At 41.6% G+C, this 24,250-nt stretch overlaps 1 protein-coding gene across 2 annotated transcripts in view; it reads left to right on the top strand.

Annotated features, from left to right (window-relative positions):
• LOC143291084 (ATP-dependent 6-phosphofructokinase-like) overlaps positions 1 to 24,250 on the top strand; it is a 77,887-nt gene that overhangs the window by 13,624 nt on the left and 40,013 nt on the right. For both annotated transcript variants that reach the window (XM_076600695.1, XM_076600694.1), the window contains exons 5-11: positions 656 to 821; positions 2,527 to 2,680; positions 4,159 to 4,254; positions 6,958 to 7,050; positions 10,070 to 10,195; positions 12,778 to 12,842; positions 14,846 to 14,942. In XM_076600695.1, the coding sequence (XP_076456810.1) occupies positions 656 to 821; positions 2,527 to 2,680; positions 4,159 to 4,254; positions 6,958 to 7,050; positions 10,070 to 10,195; positions 12,778 to 12,842; positions 14,846 to 14,942 (797 nt within the window). The remainder of the gene's footprint in view (positions 1 to 655; positions 822 to 2,526; positions 2,681 to 4,158; positions 4,255 to 6,957; positions 7,051 to 10,069; positions 10,196 to 12,777; positions 12,843 to 14,845; positions 14,943 to 24,250) is intronic.

Raw genomic sequence — 24,250 nt, 5'->3', positions numbered from 1 at the left:
ACATCGTAAATACACACAGAACATATAGCATGCCTGCATGCAGATTAGCTTACCTTTTGAGTTGTGCGATTTTTCTTGGCAGCACAACAAACGTTTAAATGAACACACTGTAGCATGGTGAGTGTGAGCAGCAGGGGGATGGAGAGCGGGGTGAGTGTCTGTCGGCTTATGGCACTGCCGTGCCCTTCATTCCACGAGAAAGACGAAGAATTTTAAGGTAAAAAAAAAAAAAATGAAACGATGATGTTGATAAAATAATGAAATTGTGTAAATCAAATCAAACTGCACTCCAATAATACAAGCAGGAATAGCAATAATTCAACTTTCTGTAATCACTGCAGGAAATGTGTGGATGCTGTGAAAAGGTGGGAAAAGCGGGGCGGGGGCCGCGGGGCTGAGTGAAACAAAGCAGGCAGTGTCCCGGTTTGGCGCGCGGGGCCAGAAATACCGCGGCGAATGTGCCGGTCAGTACAGAGTGCGGTGGGAAAGTCTGGCATTAAAAAATTTTTGACCCAAGAGTCTAGACGCTGCTCGGCCAACTAAAGAGCCGGATTTTGTGCTCGGCTGAGCAGCCGTGGCATATGTATACAGGTAAGGTGTCCCTGGAGGACTTGTGCAGGTCTGCATGTGTCTGTCTGTCTGCGTGTGTGTACAGGCAAGATCAACCAGGAGTTGATGGACAAGTGTCAGCACCTGAACATCGTGGGCATGGTGGGCTCCATCGACAATGACTTCTGTGGCACCGACATGACCATCGGCACGGACTCGGCCCTCCACCGCATCATTGATGCCGTGGATGCCATCTCCACCACTGCCAGCAGGTAGGTTCTTTCTCCTGTCTTTGCCTGTCACAGTCCATTATCGCAGTGTTAATGCTCAAGATAGCCTCCCTCCCCTGCCTCTTCCTTGTCTTCATTTTTTTTCAGTTTTAGAGTTATGCATGCATGTGAATGACTGGTGTGGAAGCGCTTAGATTTGTCTCTGCACAAGATTCAGTGCTATATAAATACTATCATTATTATTATTATTTATCAGTGCTCAACACTCAGCTCATGTCAGAATTTGACATAAGCTTACAGTTGGGCCAGCAGCAAAGTGAGAGCTGTTTGATCAGTGGTTTCTCCGATGCAGTGGGAATTCCTTTTACAGCTTAGTCTTTTTGTAAATGACTATGACTCTCAAACTTGCAGGAAGTTTGTACTGTCTCTTAATGACGGGTGCAATAGCCGAGTGGTTAAAGCGCTGGACTTTCAATCTGAGGGTCCCGGGTTCGAATCTCGGTGCACCTGGTGTGTAAAGGGTGGAGATTTTTTCCGATCTCCCAGGTCAACATACGTGCAGACCTGCTAGTGCCTGAACCCCCTTCGTGTGTATATGCAAGCAGAAGATCAAATATGCACGTTAAAGATCCCGTAATCCATGTCAGCGTTCGGTGGGTTATGGAAACAAGAACATACCCAGCATGCACCCCCCCGAAAACGGAGTATGGCTGCCTACATGGCGGGGTAAATAAAAACGGTCATACACGTAAAATGTTACATGTCTGTCTGAGTGTGTATGCGTGTGCATCTGAAATGTGATTGAATGACACAGGAAACGAATGATGAGCGCCCAGTGGCAGCCGTCAGTCGGCTCTACCCAGGTAGGCAGCCTGTGGTGCAAATGTCCCCGTGTATGTAAAGCGCTTAGAGCCTGGTCTCTGACCGAGGATAGGCGCTATATAAGTATTCACATCAATCATCAATCAATCAATCTTAATGCTGCAGCCTTTTGGGGCTTGTTGGCCTTTGGGAACCATCCCCAGTGCCAGTTGTCTTGGCCGAGAGAGTGGGGGATATAGCTTGGGGCAAGACCCTGGCCACGAGAATCCAGATAGTCGGGGATAGCAGGTGCCTCCTCTGCTGTTCTGATGGTCATAGTTGGACTGACCTAACTATTATGCATCACAGTGTTGCAGCCACCTCTTACCCTTCTTGGGTCCCTGAGTCTGTGGGAACCAGTCAGTGACATTGCCTGGAGTTTTCTCTTCCTTTTCCAAATCTCCAAGGTCAAGGTGTTTTGCATGTGAGAAAAAAAAGAAGAAAAAAAAAGTTTGACTGTGCACCTTTTATTACAATGATTAGCTGTTTGTTTTTGTTTGCCTTAAACAAAACACAACAAAAACAAATGCATGCATTGATTTCATGATAGTGACAACAGATGATAATGTTTATCAGCAGCACAGTTGGATTTATATCTTGATATTTAATTCTCAGTAATGTTAATCTGTTGTTAACATTGTCATAATTATCATTATAATTGATTATGTACCGTTTTATGTTTAAGCTCTTTGGCGAGCTTTTGCTACTGGCCTTGCCTTATGCGAGGTACAGTTGTTTGTGAATAGGTTGGTGACTTTAGACTTGGGAGTGAATTTTGAAATGCTGTAACTCACATTTATTTCAATATTCTTGTCAACAACAACAACAGCAACAAAAGGACAAGTGAGATACGATTTGGTTTGATGTGATGTGCTGTCGTTTCCAGCCACCAGAGGGCGTTTGTGATGGAGGTGATGGGGCGTCACTGTGGGTACCTGGCCCTGGTCGCTGCCCTTGCCTGTGAGGCTGACTGGGTGTTCATCCCGGAGTGGCCACCCGAGGGCGATTGGAGGACAACGCTCTGCAAGAGGCTGGCTGTTGTGAGTTCTGATTTGGTGTCATACGACGGGGGGCAATAGCCAAGTGGTTAAAGCGTTGGACTGTCAGTCTGAGGGTCCCGGGTTCGAATCACGGTGACGGCGCCTGGTGGGTGAAGGGTGGAGATTTTTACGATCTCCCAGGTCAACATATGTGCAGACCTGCTAGTGCCTGAACCCCCTTCGTGTGTGTATGCAAGCAGAAGATCAAATACGCACGTTAAAGATCCTGTAATCCATGTCAGCGTTCGGTGGGTTATGGAAACAAGAACATACCCAGCATGCACACCCCCGAAAACGGAGTATGGCTGCCTACATGGCGGGGTAAAAACGGTCATACACGTAAAAGCCCACTCGTGTGCATACGAGTGAACGTGAGAGTTGCAGCCCACGAACGCAGAAGAAGAAGAAAGAAGAAGTGTCATACACTGCAGCGGTGTCGGAGTGGCACAAACAAGGCCTATCGGTTTGCCCTGCTGGCCAAATTTGTCAGCTAACCCAGTTCTGAGATGTCTCTGCCACACCTGTCTTCTGCTCAGCCAGTGATGAGGATGATGATGATGATGATGTGTAAAGCATGACTCATGAGAACTGCACTGGCAGTGATGAGGAGGATGGTGTGGTCATGATGATGGTCATACTAATTGTACTGATGGTGATGCAAAAGCTGCGATGATGATTGTAGTAATGAGACTAGCGATGCTCCAAGTGCGGTCATGAGCATGGCTGTGATTTAGGTTCTGGTTATAATGATTGTGGGTATGAAATGGATCATATTCATGATTATATTGAATCATCACCAGCAAAAATCAACTTGTAACAGCAACAGCTATTGCTGTTACTACTAATACTACAACTGCAGCACAATTATGTATGAAGTACTGCTTAGAACGGTCACCTTGAATGACAGCATGCTTATTTATGCTTACTTTTCCCTCTATTTCTACAACTGCTGTTTTGTAGTTGATGGTTTCTACCTTGGCACTTTGGAGTGATGACCTAGAGGTAACGCGTCCGCCTAGGAAGCAAGAGAATTTGAGCGTGCTGGTTCGAATCACGGCTCAGCCGCCGATATTTTCTCCCCCTCCACTAGACCTTGAGTGGTGGTCTGGACGCTAGTCATTCGGATGAGACGATAAACCGAGGTCCCGTGTGCAGCATGCACTTAGCGCACGTAAAAGAACCCACGGCAACAAAGGGTTTGTTCCTGGCAAAATTCTGTAGGGAAATCCACTTCGATAGGAAAAACAAATAAAAGTGCACGCAGGAAAAAATACAAAAAAAATGGGTGGTGCTGTAGTATAGCGACGCGCTCTCCCTGGGGAGAGCAGCCCGAATTTCACACAGAGAAATCTGTTGTGATAAAAAGAAATACAAATACAAACAAAATATTTCAAGCAGTAATGAGTCATTTGGCTTGTTCTGCGAGCAGCCATTGTCTTAAAAAAAAACATGTTTTGAAGTGTTCATATTCATGTCAGGAGCGGAAGCTGGGACAGCGCCTGAACATCATCCTGGTGGCGGAGGGTGCCATAGACCGCGAAGGCAACGCCATCACTGCCGATCAAGTGAAAGAGGTGAATGTGTGATATTGTGTGTGTGGATTGTGTGCGTGTGTGTGTGTGTGTGTGTGTGGGGATTGTGTGTGTGTGTGTGTGTGTGTGTTTGTGTGTGTGAATTGTGTATGTGTGTGTGTGTGTGGGGGGGGGTTGTGTGTGTGTTTGTGTGTGTGTGTGTGTGTTTGTATGTGGATTGTGTGTGTGTGGAGCGTGTGTTTGTGTGGATTGTGTGTGTGTGTGTGTGTGTGGATCGTGTTTGTGTGTGTGTGTGTGTGTGTGTGTGGTGACTGGAGTAAATTTGTAATTGTGTGTGTGAGGGGGGGGGGGGGGGGGGGGGGGAATGATTTAATGTTATTGTTTAGAATCTGATAGAGGTGTGCTGTAGTTTAGACATTTCAAAAATATACAACAAATGATTTCCTTTACTTCCTCAATTGAATCCTTGTCTGAATGGTTTGGCTCGTCTCTCTGTCTGTCTGTCTGTCTCTCTGTGTCACAGCACAGTGAGAAAGTAGTGAACGTCTACAAGCAGTGTTTTCAGGAGTTAGTTACTTATGACAGTGCATGCATCTATACACGCATGGATGCATCTGTGTACCCTACCAGAAATATCACATGTATTTGTGAACAGGATATCACCCCTGAACATGTCCTTTCCTGTGATGTTATGAAGCAACGTATCCCAGAACTTTTAAAATAATAATAATAATGGTGTTTATATAGCGCTGAATCTTGTGCAGAGACAAATCAAAGCGCTTTCGCACCAGTCATTCACACGCATGCATAACTCTAAAACTGTAGAAACTAAAGAGAAGGAAGAGGCAGGCAAGGGAGGCTATTTTGGGAAGAGGTGGGTTTTAAGGCCAGACTTGGAAAGAGCTGAGTGTGGAGACTTGATGAAGCGAAAGAGGAAGTTCATTCCAACTGCAAGGTCCAGAGACAAGAGAAAGAACGGCGGCCAACAGTGGAGTGTTTGAATCTGGGTATGCGTAAACAGAGTGCATCCAAAGCTGATCGTAGTGAGCGAGATTAAACACACTGTTCGAAACATTTTGAATCACCAAAGTTAATGTATGATTTTTTGGGGGGTTTCATAATGAAACAGTGCAATGAGCAGGTACTCACACAGGAAGTAAGGCTTGCTTTTCTTCTTCCTTTTTTTAATCTAAAAATCAGGAATGGCAAAATATTAAAGCATTAAGAAATGATCACATGCACGCAGACTCACATGCGCGGGCATGCACACAGACAAGCAGACTCCCACACATTCAGCATATTTACTCGAGCCACATTTCTCATATCCAGCTCATTATACACTGCCTTCCCTGTAGCCCCCTCCACCCCCCTCACGCCCCCCCCCCCAGCCCCCCCAGATCCCCTTGTCCCCACAACTGCCATGCTCATTTTATTTTTGAATATAATCTGGGTATGCGTAAACAGAGTGGATCCGAAGCTGATCATAGTGAGTGAGATAAAATGGTTCAAACAGCGTGTTTTATCTCGCTCACTACGATCGGCTTCGGATCCACTCTGTTTACGCATACCCAGATTCAAGCACTCCACTGTTGGCCGCCATTCTTTCTCTGTCTCTGGACCTTGCAATTGGAATGAACTTCCTCTTTCGCTTCGTCAAGTCTCCACACTCAGCTCTTTCAAGTCTGGCCTTAAAACCTACCTCTTCCCAAAATAGCCTCTTCGATAGGAAAAACAAATAAAACTGCACGCAGGAAAAAAATACAAAAAAATGGGTGGCGCAAATTCGGATGAGACGATAAACCGAGGTCCCGTGTGCAGCATGCACTTAGCGCACGTAAAAGAACCCACGGCAACAAAGGGGTTGTTCCTGGCAAAATTCTGTTGGGAAATCTATTTCGATAGGAAAAACAAATAAAAGTGCACGCAGGAAAAAAATACAAAAAAGTGGGTGGCGCTGTATTGTAGCGACGCGCTCTCCTTGGGGAGAGCAGCCCGAATTTCACACGGAGAAATCTGTTGTGATAAAAAGAAATACAAATACAAATACAAAATATATATATATATATATGTATGTATTTTATGTCTAATATCACTCTTAGTGAGCAGACGTAAAATCGATGAGCAGCAACAAATCTATGCACCCTCCCCTCCCCACACACACCAACACACATACACGCTGCACCCTTTTCCGAATCTAACATCACTTTCAAGTGAAAAGATGTTTAATTGAAACACTAGTGAACAAAGGAACTGGTGCGGGTGTGTGCTGATTATCTGGTTGTGGTTTTCTGCAGTTCATCTTTATTCTTATCTTATCTGTCTATTATAATCAATGTGCAGTATAGTAGGCTATGCTTATAATTATATTCAAATAATGTTTCTTAATTCTTTCTGTTCTTACATTAAGAATACTAGTTTATTACCTGCAGTGTGTGGATGTATGCATGAAACGATGTATGTGATCTTTTTTACATTTGTATCTTTGTAATATTTGTAGGGGCTGTTGTTGGCTTTTACAGTTATGGTCCCCATGTTGTTTACTTGTCTATGTTGTGATAATGCACCTGACCAAATTTCTCCAGTTGGAGATAATAAAGTTATTCTTATCTTATCTTATCTTTTTTCTTTTCTTTTTTTTTAAAATTTTTTTTATTATTAGGAATTTTCCATTGCTGGTAGAAGTAGGACAGAATCTGACAGACCTTTCTCTTGTTCACTGGTCACTTTCTCTTCTGTTTTTTACAGCTCCTGACCACCAAGCTGAAGTTTGACACACGTGTCACGGTGCTGGGTCACGTCCAGAGAGGAGGGTGCCCCTCTGCTTTTGACCGAATCTTGGTGAGGGAACATTAAACACTTTTTTTTTCCTTTTGTTCTTCTTCTTCTTCTTCTTCTTCTTCTTCTTCTTCTCTGCATAGAAGGTTATATTTTCTCTTCAACATCACCACCATGGTCTTTTTCATGTTACATACTGCGTCAGTGAAGTGAAAATACAACTTGGTAATTTCATCACATGTATAGCATTGGTAACAGTTTGCAAAGGTATTTCTAAACAAACAAACAACCCCTCCCCCCCCCCCCCACCACTGCCCCCCCAGAAAAGACATACCAAAAAATTGAAAAGGAATGACACTTATAATATGACACATCAATTCCTGACTGTCAGTTTGACAGTCGGATTACATGAATCATAGGAGACAAGAGAAACGACAACAGCCCATTTGACACAAAGGTAATGTATGGTGATGGTGATCTAGTTATTGGAACATTTTATTTTAAGAATGGTTTGTTAGTCTGTTTCGTGGGAGTGTGCCTGTGCATAGATACATGTGCAAGTTTTTTGCTGTTGTTTTTTGACTCACTTGTGTAAACAAAGTGAGTCTATGTTTTAACCCGGTGTTCGGTTGTCTGTGTGTGTGTGTGTGTGTGTGTGTGTGTCTGTGTGTCTGTGTTGTTGGTAAACTTTAACATTGCCATTTTCTCTGCAAATACTTTGTCAGTTGACACCAAATTAGGCATAAAAATAGGAAAAATTCAGTTCTTTCCAATCATCTTGTTTAAAACAATATTGCACCTCTGGGATGGGCACAAAAAAAAAAAAAAAAAATGAAGCCTAATTATATGCAAACTGCATTTACTGTTATATTTATATTTTTTGTATTCTCTAAACGTGGCACTTTGATCTGATATTCTGACCCAACAAGAAGAGCAGTCATTATTATCATTTTTTGTTCAAACAGGAACTTCTTTTGCTAAGCATGGGAGTTTTATTTATTTTGCAAACGTTTTGGTGCAGAGGGTAAAAAAGGGAAATTACTCTGTAATTAATGCTAGGGGACTTAATTCGCTTTAAACTGATCTTTCTCATCTTAAACATTACATTTTGAAATTATACTCAGTACATAAAAAGCTTGGATTTTTTTTTTTAAAGTGTATCACAAGTGAGTCTTGAAGGCCTTGCCTCTCTTGTTTTTGTTTTTGTATGTGTACATAAATGATTTTTTGAATGCTTTTATGGCGTATGTTTTCAGTTGTCTGTGATGATTTGATCCAGGTTCGTGGTTGAGCAGTTGGTGTGAAGAGTAATTGTCTGAGAATGAAGAAGCTTAGCATGTACTGTTGTATCAGAACCTGATTATAAAATGTAATCATGTTTTCCTTTCTTCGAAGATGAAAACATATAAGCATGCATTGGCAGGATAATGACGAAAGGCAAAGAAAAAAGAAAAAAAAAAAGAAAAAAAGAGGGACATGTTTTGGGAGGTTGATAACCTGTGGTTAGCTTTAAAGAGACTTGCATTGGTAGGGTATTAACCTGTGGTAATCATTAACAAGATATGCATTGGTAGGATATTAACCTGTGTTGGGCATTAACAAGATGTGCATTGGTAGGATATTAATGCTAACCACCGATTAACAAGACATGCATTGGTAGGATATCAGCCTGTGTTAAGCATTAACAAGGCGTGCATTGGTAGGATATTAATCTGTGGTTAGCATTAACAAGACATGCATTTGTAGGATATTAACCTGTATTAAGCATTAACAAGACGTGCATTGGTAGGATATTAACCTGTGTTAAGCATTAACAAGACGTGCATTGGTAGGATATTAATCTGTGGTTAGCATTAACAAGACATGCATTGTAGGATATTAAACTGTGTTAAGCATTAACAAGGCGTGCATTGGTAGGATATTAATCTGTGGTTAGCATTAACAAGACATGCATTGATAGGATATTAACCTGTGTTAAGCATTAACAAGGCGTGCATTGGTAGGATATTAATCGGTGGTTAGCATTAACAAGACATGCATTGGTAGGATATTAACCTGTGTTAAGCATTAACAAGACGTGCATTGGTAGGATATTAATCGGTGGTTAGCATTAACAAGACATGCATTGGTAGGATATTAACCTGTGTTGGGCATTAACAAGACATGCATTGGTAGGATATTAATGCTAACCACCGATTAACAAGACATGCATTGGTAGGATATCAGCCTGTGTTAAGCATTAACAAGGCGTGCATTGGTAGGATATGAATCGGTGGTTAGCATTAACAAGACATGCATTGGTAGGATATTAACCTGTGTTAAGCATTAACAAGACGTGCATTGGTAGGATATTAATCTGTGTTAAGCATTAACAAGACGTGCATTGGTAGGATATTAACCTGTGTTAAGCATGAACAAGACATGCATTGGTAGGATATTAACCTGTGTTAAGCATGAACAAGACATGCATTGGTAGGATATTAACCTGTGTTAAGCATTAACAAGACATGCATTGGTAGGATATTAACCTGTGTTAAGCATTAACAAGACGTGCATTGGTAGGATAATTATCTGTGGTTAGCATTAACAAGACATGCATTGGTAGGATATTAACCTGTGTTTAGCATTAACAAGACGTGCATTGGTAGGATATTAATCGATGGCTAGCATTAACAAGACATGCATTGGTAGGATGATAACCCATGGTTGACCTTGCAACTGGAATGAACTTCCTCTTTTGCTTCGTCAAGTCTCCACACTCAGCTCTTGCAAGTCTGGCCTTAAAACCCACCTCTTCCCAAAATAGACTCCCTTCCCTGCCTCTTCCTTGTCTTCAGTTTCTCCAGTTTTAGAGTTATGCATGCATGTGAATGACTGGTGCGAAAGCGCTTTGATTTGTCTCTGCACAAGATTCAGCGCTCGATAAATACTATCATTATTATTATTATTATTATTAAACAAAACAGCCGCAAGAGGTAGGATAATTGCTAACGGTCAACAGTATCCAGACACGTGCATAGGTAGGATGGTGATCTGCAGGCAGTGACAGAGAGTTCCTGACCCATTTCTCTCTCTCTGCCAGAGCTCCAGGATGGGAGCAGAAGCGGTGCTGGCGCTGATGGATGCCACCCCCAACACCTCTGCCTGCGTGGTGTCCATCGAAGGGAACCAGACTGTTCGTGTCCCGCTCATGGAGTGTGTCCGTCGGGTCAGTCCCTTCTCTTCAGCATTTGACGGCCGTGGTTTGTGTGTGTGGTGTTTGTGTTGTGAGGAGGAAGGTGGCAGAGCGGTTAACTCTCTCCATACGAACGGCGAAAGAGACGACGTTAACAGCGTTTCACCCCAATTACCATCATCAAGATATTGCAAGCGGAAGGCTCTTATACTGAAGACGTGAATGTTGACAAAGAATACCACAGTTCTGACGACGGAAGCTAAAAGGTTGGGTCATTCAGACACCCACTGGACATCCGAGGGGTCTGTGTAGAGGAGAAGAGAGGACTGGCCGTACTGAGTGAGTTAACTCACTCGGGACGACAAGTTTTTCTCCCTTGCTTTTCCCCCACATTTGTAAGGGTTTGGAAAAAAAATTACAAAAAATACAAAATACAGAGTAAGAAAATGAAACTTTCAGAACTGGTTTATTACGTGTTGAGCTATTACATAGAGAAATTTGAATTTTTTTATTTTATTTTATTATTTTTTTTTTTACAGTTTTGCCATATGTAGAAAATAATGCCAATTTTTCACCCCGAATCACCATACCCATGCTCGCTTTCTGCATTAAATTCACTTTCTTCTTCGTCATCAGCCACCTCTTCAATGTCCGACCCTTCAGTTTGTAGCATTTCAAGTACTTCGGCAACACTAAAACGTTGCCGTCGCTGCCTTGTTCGCTCCACAACATTTTGAGAAGAGCCCGTTTTGCTAACAGGCTGGCACGTGAGCAGACGACCGGTCAGTGACTTTGTCAGCGTGTGTGCGTGACGGGCCACACATGGCGGGCTGGCCAATCATACCATTCGATTGTGGATTGACCCAGAATAGCACACTCTACTTGCCCAATTACAAAATCACGTGTCACTGTCAGAGAGAGAGAGAGAGAGAGAGAGAGGGGGGAGAGAGAGGTGGAGAGAGACAGAGGGGGAGAGAAAGAGAGAGACAGAGAGACAGAGGGGGAGAGAGAGGGGGAGAGAGAGACAGAGGGGGGAGAGTGAGACAGAGGGAGTGAGAGGGGAGAGGGAGGGGGAGAGAGAGGGAGAGAGAGAGGGGGAGAAAGAGAGGGAGAGAGAGAGACAGAGGGGGGGGGAGAGAGAGACAGAGGGGGGGGAGAGAGGGAGAGAGAGAAAGAAACAGACGGGGAGAGAGAGAGAGGGGGAGAGAGAGAAACAGAGGGAGAGAGAGACAGGAAGGAGAGGGGGGGAGAGAGAGACAGGGAGAGAGAGAGACAGAGGGAGAGAGGGGGAGAGAGAGAGGGGGGGAGAGAGAGGGAGAGAGAGAGACAGAGGGAGAGAGAGAGACAGGGGGAGAGAAAGGGAGAGAGAGGGGGGGGGGGGAGAGAGAAACAGAGGGAGAGACAGGGGTGAGAGAGAGAGAGAGACAGAGGGAGAGAGAGAGGGGGGAAGTGAGAGGGGGGAGAGAGAGAGAGACCGAGGGAGAGAGAGATGGAGAGAGACAGAGGGGGAGAGAAAGGGAGAGAGAGAGAGACAGAGGGGGAGAGAGAGAAACAGAGGGAGAGAAAGACAGAGGGGGGAGAGAGGGGGTGAGAGAGAGACAGAGGGGGAGAGAGAGAAACAGAGGGAGAGAGAGACAGAGGGGGGGAGAGAGGGGGTGAGAGAGAGACAGAGGGGGGGAGAGAGAGAGAGCGACAGAGGGAGAGAGAGAGAGGGGGAGAGAGAGGAAGAGAGAGAGGGGGAGAGAGTGAGGGAGAGAGAGAGACAGAGGGGGAGAGAGAGAGAGGGGGGGAGAGAGAGACGGAGGGAGAGAGAGGGAGAGAGAAAGAGGGGGGGGAGAGAGGGGGGGAGAGACAGAGGGAGAGAGAGAGAGAGAGAGCCGGAAGAGACAGTCCGGATGCAATTGACACTGTGATGAAGAAAGGGATGGCTTTGTTCCTGATGCGGACAGTGGCAACAGCAGAGAGGATGTTGACATCAAAGGGGACAGCCATGACAGTGAGAGAGAGAGATTTGTTGTTGGATTGACTGATTTTGAAATTTTGATACACCATGTTCATGTATTGCTTATGAAAGGTTGATTCAGAACTGTTTTGCTTGGGTTGTCACTTTGTCTCACTGACAAAGAGGAAATTTTAAAAACTTATTATTATTATTATTTTTTTTTTTTGAGACATCTTGCTATTGCACATATTCTTGAAGCTATATGCGCTTTACAATAGCACTAAAAACATTCATTCAAACATCCCCACACCACAAACATATGCATATAATTTGAAACGTACGTAAGAGAGAACAATTAAAAGAGATCGTGTTGTTGAATAAATCAAGAAATGTATCAGATATAAAAAGATAAAATGGAAAATGATAACGACAGTGTAGACAATTGAAAGACGTACACAAGCATGCATGCACATACATACGTACATACATGCGCACAAAGCAAGTTAAATGAAATCTAATTGGTATAGTTCTTGGTCTGTGTCTGTGCCAGACTCTTTTCTTGTATTTTGTGTCTCATCATGAATGATGCTGTCCAGGCTATAATATGTGATCAAATGGTTGCTGATGACAATACCAATACTGTCCCATTTTCCTTTTTTTTTTTTACCTGCAGACGAAGGAGGTACAGACCGCAATGGACAACAAGAACTTTGAAGAAGCTGTGCAGATGAGGGGAAGGTGAGTGGCGGGGACCTCAGAAAAAACCGGTCATTGATTGGGAACGATAATGTAGATTGCATGAAAAATGATTTAAGTTGATCGTATGAAGACAGATATATAGATTGTATCAAAGTGATAACATAGTAATGAGAGTAATCTTCCTCATTAAAATACTGATTTTAATTGTATGAAAGTGATATATTTGATTGTATGAAAATGATGTATAGATGATATGAAATTGACTTTGTAGTTTTCATGAAGATGATAATGTATATTGTATGAAGAAAATGTAGATTGTATGAACTTGATATATTGATTGTATGATAATGATAATAATAACAGTAATGTATTTTGTACGAAATTAATTGCATAGATAGCACAAAAAAAAAAAAAAAATTGTTGTCATGTATTGTACCATGCCCGGCTGATGCAAACCTGCCAAATGTGGCCAGCTTTTCTGGCTAACTCAGTAATAAGACACCCAGCCAAGTCCGCCCTGCTCTAGTCAGTCTGAAATGCAATAGACTCCTGTAGAGTTCCACAGCCATCTGATGGCCTAGAGGTAACGCGTCCACCTTGGAAGCGAGAGAATCTGAGTGCACTGGTTCGAATCACGGTTCGGCTGCCAAATACAACTGCATGCAGGAAAAAATACAAAAAAAAAAAAAAAAAAAAAATGGTGGCGCTGTAGTGTAGTGACGCGCTCTCCCTGGGGACAGCAGCCCGAATTTCACACAGAGAAATCTGTTGTGATAAAAAGCAATACAAATACAAATCATCTTCATACAATCTACATTATCATTTCCATACAAACTTTATTATCATTTCCAAACAATCTACGTTATTACTTTCATACAGTCTATATTATCATTATTTTCATACAAACGTGAGGCGTTTGTATTTTCTCCCTGTTTGGTGGAATATACTTACCATGTCAAAGTGATTCAAACTAGTCCGTCGGTTTGCTCTTTTGGGGCAAATTTTGCTGCTACATTGGTAATAAGAGACCCTGCCAAATCTGCCCTGCTCTAGCCAAGAGGAGCAAGAACAAACTGAACGTCAGAGACGACGACAGAGAAAACAGGGAAAGCCGCCGCCAATAAGGGACCCAAACAAACAAACAAAAAAAAAAAGCCAAAGTAAGATGCACATGCACATGCACAAGATCCAAGATTTTGTTTTTGTATTTGTATTTCTTTTTATCACAACAGATTTCTCTGTGTGAAATTCGGGCTGCTCTCCCCAGGGAGAGCGCGTCGCTACGCTACAGCGCCAACCATTTTTTTGTGTTTTTTCCTGCATGTAGTTTTATTTGTTTTTCCTATCGAAGTGGATTTTTCTACAGAATTTTGCCAGGAACAACCCTTTTGTTGCCGTGGGTTCTTTTACGTGCGCTAAGTGCATGTTGCACACGGGACCTCGGTTTATTGTCTCATCCGAATGACTAGCGTCCAGACCACTACTCGAGGTCTATTGGAGGAGGAGAAAACATCGGCGGCTGAGCCGTGATTCGAACCAGTGCGCTCAGATTTTCTTGCTTCCTAGGTGGACGCGTTACCTCTAGGCCATCACTAGATAATGCAGATTGTACGAAAATGATATAAGAGTCTATGAAAATGATACTGCAGTTGGTATGAAAGTAAAAATGTATATTGTATGAAAATCATAGGATAGATTTTATGAAAGTGATTGTTGTGGGTATGAGTTTGTGTGCTGGACAACACATGGAATCTGATGATAGGAAAATTCAAGGAGACGAAATGTATTTGCTAGATGTGCCTCATTTTACAGGTTATAGATGGTCTGTGGTTTTGCTTGTTTTTTTATGTTGTTGTTTTTGTGTAATTGATAAAACAACAACAACAAAAAAACCAAACAAAACGCAAGGCTTCATGTACGCATGTGAACGTACCTACTCTTTGGGAAGAACGATTAACATGAGTTTTGGGCTGTATAACTAACTGTATGGCAGTTTGAGTAACATTATTGGAAACTGGCCAATGTGTTTTGATGGTGTGTAGGAGTTTCCGGAATAATTTGATGACATACCGATTGCTGAGCAAGCTAAATCCTCCGGCAAACGTACAATGTACAGGCAGTTCTACCACACCATGCCAGGTAGGATGATTGTGCCAAAGACGGCAGCTTAGCGTTCTTTTGTCTGTGCGTTGTCCTCATTCCAGCTTTCTTTTTCTTTTTCTTTTTTTTTTCTTTTCTTTTCTTTTCTTTTTTTTGGGAATAAAAAGGTTTTTTTTTCTTTCATTCTGTTTCTGTCAGTTTTTGTGTGATTATCTTTCCTTTCCTTTTTTTTTTTTCTCCCCTTTTACACTTCAGTTATTTCTATCCCCCCTCTTCTTTATTTTGTTTTGTGATGACTTGTACTATCCATTTGTTTTGATTTTTCCTTTTGTATTAGAAAAAAACAACAAACTTGTTTATTTGTTTGTGTGTGTAAGTGTGTGTGTGTGTGTGCGTGCGTGCGCGCATGTGTGTGGGCGAAGTGGGGGTGTGTGGGTGAAGTGGGGTCATTCCAGAAAAAACTCACAATAGTCCTGTAGGTTTGTGTTGATATGAATAATAATGTGTTGATGCTTCTCGTTCTCTCTCTATTGACTTCTTCCTCCACCACTCGTTTATTATTCATTTTCTTCACTTTATTTATATCTCAGCTTAGGTTTGTTCAGAACTCATGTATGTTCACGTCTTCTAGTTATGATGACATCCGTCACACATTCAGTATGAACATGTGTCAGGACAGGACTTTATTTAAGTTTGTCTTGTTGTCCTGTTCATCGATATCTGTGTTGTATTGTGACATGTTCCAAATAAAATACTGTTTAAACCATATGAATAATAACGCACATGTGGCTCAAACGCGTTCTTTGTATATGTGTATATATGTGTATGTCTGCCTGTTGTTATTTTTTGTTTTGGTTTTCTTGTTATTTTTCTTATACATATTTTAGAAAATATGTGAATTTTATGCTTTTTTTTGTTCATTTTCTTTTTGTGTTGTTCATTGATTTAAAAGTGATTTTTGTTTTGTTTTGTTCATGGGTTTGAAAGTTGACTTATTTCTTGATTGATTTTTGGCTGTCATGCTCTTTGTTAATGCAACCATGTGGTCTTCTTGTGTTACTTGTATCAGTATGGTTTTTAGAAAAATGTTTGAAAAAAAAGAATTTTTTTTTTTTAAGCCCCCATTCAGTACCAAAGAATTTTGTTTAAAAAAAAAAAAAAAAAAAAAAAAAGGGAAGGAAAAAAAAAGTGCTCTCCCCTTGCCAGGGAGTTTTGAGGATTCGGGGGTTTTGAGGATTCGGGGGGTAATGAATTCAAGTACAGAAACTGTGGGAGATACACAAAAAGACAATGAACATTTTTGTGAAGGAAAATGAATGTAGATTCTGAATCTGGGCTTCCCTCCCCCCCCCCCCCCCCCACCCGCCCCAATTAATTTGATTATAGATAACTGCTCAGGCATTTGAAAGCGAAGATAATAATTTTTTGTGTAACAAAAAAGTGTATTTTTGTGTAACAAAAAAGTGTATTTCCACCTCCACCGAAGGGTCAGATAGATTTCTGGCAAGGAGAATTTGAAAGTCTGTTCATTTTCCTTTCTGAGCATTATGGCATTATGTATACTTTCTTGCTAGAATTGTGTTGTTAATTATTACCCTATGCAACCTGAATTTGCCTAGCAAATGGGAAGCACAACACAAAATAATGCTGGATACTGAAGAGTTTAAGTGTGTTTTTTTGTTTGTTTGTTTTTAGTTTGTTTCTTTTTTCTTTACAAAAAGAATGAAATACGAAAAAAATATTGTAACTATGATGGACCTGAATGCCAGAAGCCCTTGCAGTCTTTAAAGTTTAGTCTTCTACTATTCCTTCATCCCTCCTTCTTCTCCTGCAGTTACCCCCACCCCCACCCCCAACCCGCGCCCATCTCCACTCCCCCCCCAATCCCCCTGCGCCACCCTGGTTTTTGAAATTTTATTAGATTTTTTTTTTTCCATAACTCATCAGGAATCACATGTAAACCATGATGAAAGCTTTGCCTCTGTTATTTTTTTTTTCTTCTGCTTTTCTGATCCATTCATCTTCATCCCCCCCCCCCCCGTCCCCAAGGAACCAATGTAGACATTTAAAAACAAAACTTTCTTTGAAATTACTAATCACTGTTGTTGCTATTATTATTATTTATTTATTTATTTATTTATTTATGTAAGCTTATCTATTATTTATTCACCTTTTTTTTTTCTCAAGGCCTGACTAAGCGCGTTGGGTTACGCTGCTGGTCAGGCATCTGCTTGGCAGATGTGGTGTAGCGTATATGGATTTGTCCGAACGCAGTGACGCCTCCTTGAGCTACTGAAACTGAAACTGTTGCCTCTGCACTTGATAACTAGGCGCTTTAATTTGATAATACTCTGCATTGCCCAGAAAATACAGGCCGATTAGAGTGGTGTCCAAGTATGTTTGAGTAATTTTTTTGGTTGTTGTTAACAGTTTTTTTTTGTGCATTCGTCTTGTTTTTTAATTGGATTTTTGTAATCCTCTGTGTAACATTCGGAGAACAGTAAATGGAAAAGATATATTATCCTATGATTAGGAAGCTTGCACACAATTGTGGATGAACCATACTTCTTAAGTTTTTTTTTTTTTTTTTTTTTTTGTTGGTCTGGTTTTTATGGCATTTTGTAATACGTTTAACTTTTTCTTGTGTGTTATATGTTTGTGATGCCCTTTCCTGTCTGATGTGGCTATGTTCCAGGATTCCCCCCCATAAGTTTATCCTCATTAGCAGAGCGTTTTTAAGGTTTGAATTCTGTGTGGCAGTGGACTGGCATGTGAATGTTGTTGCCACTTTGCAAGAGAGACATACAGTTTATCACAGTGGGGAAGGAGATTTGATTTGATTTGGCTGGTTGGTTGTTTGGCAAGGCTGCGTGATTTGCTGTATCAGGCATGTGAATCATCTTTATCACCTGAGTTGAGTAGGTCACGGGAATGAAAGCAAACAGCTGCCTTGCTTGTTGATTCCTTTCCCTCCATTGTTTTTGCTTTTTCTTTGACTCACTTGTGTAAACAAAGTGAGTCTGTGTTTTAACCCGGTGTTTGGTTGTGTGTGTGTCTGTGTGTGTGTGTGTGTCCGTGGTAAACTTTAACATTGACATTTTCTCTGCAAATACTTTGTCAGTTGACACCAAATTAGGCATAAAAATAGGAAAAATTCAGTTCTTTCCAGTCATCTTGTTTAAAACAATATTGCACCTCTGGGATGGGCACAAAAAAAAAAGAAGAAAAAAAAGAAGAAGCCTAATTATATGCAAACTGCATTTACTGTTATATTTTTTTGTATTCCCTAAACTTGGCACTTTGATCTGATATTCTGACACAACAACAAGAGCAGTCATTTTTATCATTTTTTTGTTCAAACAGGAACTTCTTTTGCTAAGCATGGAACTTTTATTTATTTTGCAAACGTTTTGGTGCAGATAGTAAAAAAGGGAAATTACTCTGTAATTAATGCTAGGGGAGTTAATTTGCTTTAAACTGATCTTTCTCATCTTAAACATTACATTTTGAAATTATACTCAATACGTAAAAAGCTTGGATTTTTTTGTTCAGTGTATCACAAGTGAGTCTTGAAGGCCTTGCCTCTCTTGTTCTGTATTTCTTTGCCTGCCTGTGAAGCTGAAAGTTTGAGAACAGCCTGAGGCTTGGTGAGTGCCTTATGATGAAATGCCTCCTTCAGACAGGGGGTGCTTTTACAAACTTTGTTCAGCAATGTGGTACTGTGCACACCAGGAACTGGATGGAGAGGATCAGATATTGTTGTGTCCGGCCTGCAAAGGCGAGCCCGCACCCACAGCTGACATGTTTTCACCCAAAGTTGCGCCTTCGCCCAACGTTGACGCGCCTTCACCCAAAGTTGACGCACCTTCGCCCAGAGTTGCGCCTTCACCCAGAGTCGATGAAACTTCGCCCAGAGTGGGCGTGGCTTCGCCCAAACTTCAGATCAATGTGAACGTCAGGATTGGGGACAGAACAGATAAATGCGAGATCAAAGGGAGCTCGCCGGTTACGAAACCCATGCAGGCACTGCCGCCAGCGGAGAAAGCCTTGCAGGAAATGCCGCCGGTAGCTAAACCCAAGCAAGAAATGCCTCCAGCAGAGAAACCCATGCAGGGAATGCCACAGGTCCCCAAGCATGGAATGCCACCGGTCAGTGGCATGCAGTTTTTCCAGACTGCTGTTTCCCGTCGGCTGGTTTGGATGTTTTTGGTTGTGCAGGTCTGTTGTGGATAATGTGTTGAAGTTGCTGGTGTTTGGGAGCAGGTGTTTTTTTTTCTTCTTTCCCTTGTCGCTTGAAAGTCTGTGACTTGAAGCTACTGCTACACTGAAAACTGTAGTTTCAGTACATTGTCCACAACAGGCCTCTGGCTGAATTTGGAGTTTTGATTGCATGTGCACGTGCACGTTGGGTTATGCTGCTGGTCAGGCATCTGCCTTGCAGATATGGTGTAGCATATATGGATTTGTCTGAAGGCATTGACACGTCCTTGAGAAACTGAAACTGAAACCGTGCAGAATGTTGCTGAGTCAGTGAATACAAAAGACATGACCAGCAAAGTTCCAGATAAAAAGCATCTTTGTTAGGCAGGCTTTTGGACGTTTGAGATTTGCAGGATGTAAGCTGAGATTTCCAATTGCACCCAGCCGCCAACTTGTTTCTCTGGGTGCGCAGAGCTGAGACCGTGTGCTTGGTATTGGAAGCCGCGCCTTTTCAGCTGCAACTGATGTATTGTTTTCCACGACTGTGCCAAACCGGTGACTTTTGGTGGTGTGCTGTGGCAGCGACCAGCTGTCTGTGCTGATGGAATTGGGTGCTGGAATTGGCAGCAGCAGGTGCAGCCACTGAGATATTTGAATGGCATCTGAAACATAAAAAAAAAAATAGATGTAGTTGAAACTGTTGTTGACATTTGCACTGAATGTCGGTCTCTTTGGTTTGCAAACAAAGTGAGTGTGTAATATTGCTGTTTCAGTTGTCTGTATGTGTGTGTGTGTGTGTGTGTGTGTGTGTGTGTGTGTGGCCGACAGTTGGGCCAACAGCAAAGTGAGAGCTGACTGATCAGTGGTTTCTCTGCATCAATGGGAATTCATTTACAGCTTAGGAGGCAAGATTGCACTGGCTCTTAGTGCTGCAGCTTTGGGGGCTAGTTGGCCTTTGGGAACTACCCCAGTGCTGACTGTCCTAAAACCCTCATGGCCGAGAAAGTTGGGATGTGACTTGGGCAAGACACTGTCCACTATAATCAAATTGTAGCCCAGATAGTTGGGATAACAGTTGCCTCCTCTGCTGTTCTGATGGTCAGTTGGACATGACCGACTATCATACGTGTATGTATGTATGTATGTATGTATGTGCATACATATAACTTTGAGTATGTGTGTGGTTAACTTTTACAAATTTATTTTCTCTGGAAATACTTAGTCTGTCAACACCAAGTTTGGCCTTAGAGGAAAACGTTAGGTCTTTCGACTCATTCCAGTTTTAAGAGTTTCTGCAGATCTTCTGGATTAAACTGAATTTCCAGATAATGGGCATTTTACGTCATTTTCCTCGCGATTCTGCAAGATTTGATTTGGGTTGTTTTCCAGATGATTACTGGATTAGCAGAAATCATGTTTGTTCAAGGTTTGAGACAGCGTGGCTTTGTTGTCGGCAGTGAGAAGAAGAGGAAAAGAATGAATGGATCACACTAACGGCATCATTGTGTCTTTGTGTGCGTCTTGTATGCCAGCATGGAAAAGCAGGTACTGAATCAACTGCAATAAACACACTGATCAATCGAGTTGAAGACCTTCTTCTTCTCTTGCCTCAAAGTTGGTTTCTGTGGGAATCATTCAGCATGCGATAGCGACTACCATTGTGAAGCTGCAGAGAGTTAACGTTTTGGAAAAGATGGGAAGAGGTTAAAAGTTTGATAAATATGAACGTACAGCATTAAGTCGTTAAGATTTAAACAGAGTAATGCTTGTGCTATGTAGCCGGGACTGTCCAGCCCAAGAAAGCTTGAAACTTCGGTAGATGAGATTGTAAAACAATGAAATGCTGGTGTCAGCTGCTTTTGATGGAATAATTCCCTTTCCAGTATACAATGTTTTGGTTCAACAAACACTTGTTTGTGATGGCTTGCAAAAAGTATGATTTGGATCAGTTTTTTTTTTCAGTTTCCATGCATTGTGATTGTCTTTTCTTTTGTTTTGTAATTGTACCTCGTTTTCAGTTTCTTTTTCATTTCTTTTTTTTTTAACCAGCAGGGATCATGTGAACCATAAAAGCTTTGCCTCTTTTTTTCTTTTTTTTTTCTGTAATAGATTTTATTATTTATGTTAATGATTTCATGGAAGTTCTTGATTCTTGTTTAAGATGAGGACATTATGTTAAGGCACACTGCTGAAGGATGTTGATCATAGTTCATTGCTTCCAGCATGAGTAGGAAAAATCCCCATGAAACATAATTAACCCCTAGGCTGCCTATTGGATGAGATCACTCATCATCGCAAGCATGTACGCTAGGCTGCCACAAGGACGAGATAACTCATCATCGAAATACTCGGACTTTTCCCTGGTTTGCATTGAGTTTGTTGGCAAAAATACTGGTCACTTTAGGTTGGGAATCTTTTTAGATTCTATTCATAGCTAGAAACACCATCTACGTCATGAGGTAGTCCCTTATTTGAACGTTTTGGTTGGGTTACTGGCCACAGTGATTGCCTGACTCCTCTCCTCGCTCGCTCAACAAAATTTCGGACTGACGTTGTGCTCGAGACATGCGATTGTGGCAAACTAAATCAACCAAGATTGCTTTCTTTAGCTGATGCTCAGAAAGAATTGAAGCGTAAATTCGAAGGAGAAGACAGTGATGAACATTTATAGGATGATTTGATAGAAAATAAAGGGAGCAATCAAGAGCGTGGCCAAGATACGACTATCAGTGAGTTGTAAGCTGTTGCAGACGATGGAAGTGACCAAATTATTAGCAGGCCACAGTGTGAGTGATTTTCTTGGCACTCAGCCAACGCGGTCTGATGAGAACTGGATAAAGTGACCGTGTGAGACTGAGGGGGCGTGGCCTCACATCCATATTATCATTTGGAGAAGTCACAATGCATTGTGTATCTATCTGTTTTAATTAAAAAAATTTTTTTTTATTGTGGTTGTTCTGTATGGTTTTGTGTGTGCAGATATCCATTTGTCTAGAAAATATGATATTTTAGTGCAAGTTACCTGACTAATGTTTGTAATGAGCAAGCTGAAAATGTGACAAAAAACAAAACACTGATTTCAAAACAACAGCATGTCACTAAAAGTATATATAAAATGGGAAAACATCATGTGTTTTGTAGTCTTTATTCATTTACCTTGCAGAAAATATATACTTTTATGGGTCTTTCTCCAATAGCAAAGAGCACAGAATTTTTTGAAAATTTATACACATTTTTTGTGTGAAAAAACCCCCCTGGCAAATAGATTTTACTTTAATCTTATTTCCATGGCAGCTAAAGGGTTTAGACAAGAGTTTGGTAACTAGACCAGCTTTTATAAGCCAGTTCAAATGGTGCTGTACCTGGTTATAATGTAAAGACACTGGAAACAGTAGACATAAGGGATGGATGACTGATTTTTATTTTGAAAATCACTTGTTGGTATTATGGTTCATATTCATCCAGAGTATTTTTTTGATTTATGCATCAACTTTTTTTCCCATACCTCTATCATTTACAGGAATAGATATCATGAAAAAAAGAGAAAAGAAAGCGCGTTAGAACTATAAAATGAACATAAAAGTACCAGCAGAAGCATTAGTAAACTATGTTGAGCAAGCTTATTTAGAAAGTGTTCAGTGACCTTAAAATCATTGACTGCTTTCTTTCTAAAAGTCTTTCAATTTTCTAAACAGTTATTCATTAATAACAGAAAGCGACTCAATGTTTTTTGTCGTTTGTTTTTTTTGTTGTTTTTGTTGTTGTTGTTGTTGGTTTGTTAATTTTGATCTTTTTTTTTTCTAGCATGTTATGGGTTTGAACCTGTTTTTGTACATCAGAAGCTACTTTTCTTATTATCCATATATTGAGTTTCTTTTCAAATTGAAAATACCAGAAACAATGTTTCATTTACAGATATGAATAAATGGTAGTAACACTGTTTTGTGAATGATTACAGAGTAGCAATGTTGATGCATATGCGTTACAGGTAGGTTGTTGGTAAGAGTTAACTGTTGGTTTAACTTGTGTTGTGAATGAGTTAGCTCTGCCTGAATTGATGGTATACATTTGCGCTTTTCAGTTGTAAATTGAGGTTGTGATTTGCATTCAGGACTTTTTTTTTTTTTTTTTTTTTCACAGACCAGGATTAATTGTTGCAGTTTTCTGTGTTAGTTTTTGCAGTTTTGTGTGTATTTGCATGCGTGTGCATATGCGTGCGTTGTGTGAAAATGTGCAAGTTAAAAAGTTTCAGTTCTTTACCCACCTGTGTTTTGGGTGTTCTTGAATTTTTTTAAAAATTTTATTTCATTCAGGCTTCTTTTTGTCTGGTGTTTGTAATTGAGTCCACAGAAGTTCTTGATTCTTGTTTAGATACATTGCTTCCTTTTTTTTTTTTTTTTTTTTCCCCCATCATCTGCACTGTTTCAGTGGCATTACTCCCATGCCGCTCATTTAGATCCCCCCATGCACGGCCACACCTGGGTTTGTCCGTCGCAGTTCCAGTGTCGGCAGTCCACAGGGAACCACTGATGTTAGGTCGCCAGGAGGCCACACACCAGAGGAGACCCTGCACTGCTGCTGAGTCACTTCGGGGGTGTTCAGTGGTGCCTGTTCTGTTTTAACGTACTTAGGACACCACATACTAAGCCCCCTACTAATGACAATAATGGCTTAGTTGCGGAGCCAGAGTGAGTGAGCGTCCCTCCCAGAGTGGAGACCGCCACCACGCCCCTCAAACAACAGCCCCCCCCCATGAATCTGCCGACACTGACGACATTGACAGGACTCACCCCAAGCACGGAAGTGGAGGGGTATCGAAACTGAGGTCACCATGAGAGCAGGGCATGAAAGGCCACAGAGACTTTGAGACTATTTTGTTTATATTGATGACGATGAAGGGATACATTGCTTCCTTGTACTGTAAGGCGTCTTTCCTGTGGCATAAAAGTACCGGTAGAAGTATTAGTATCCCTCATGGGGATGCCGGGGGTCTTTCAGTATCTTCTTCTTCTCTTCTTCTTCTTCTTCGTTCGTGGGCTGCAACCCCCACGTTCACTCGTATGCACACGAGTGGGCTTTTACGTGTATGACCGTTTTTACCCCGCCATGTAGGCAGGCATACTCCGCTTTCGGGGGTGTGCATGCTG

This window comes from Babylonia areolata, chromosome 16 (genome assembly GCF_041734735.1).
Source record: "Babylonia areolata isolate BAREFJ2019XMU chromosome 16, ASM4173473v1, whole genome shotgun sequence".
In the NCBI taxonomy this organism is placed as follows: Eukaryota; Metazoa; Mollusca; class Gastropoda; order Neogastropoda; family Buccinidae; genus Babylonia; species Babylonia areolata.
The sequence above is the reverse complement of the archived record's forward strand: the minus strand, read 5'-3'. Positions and strand labels throughout refer to the sequence as shown.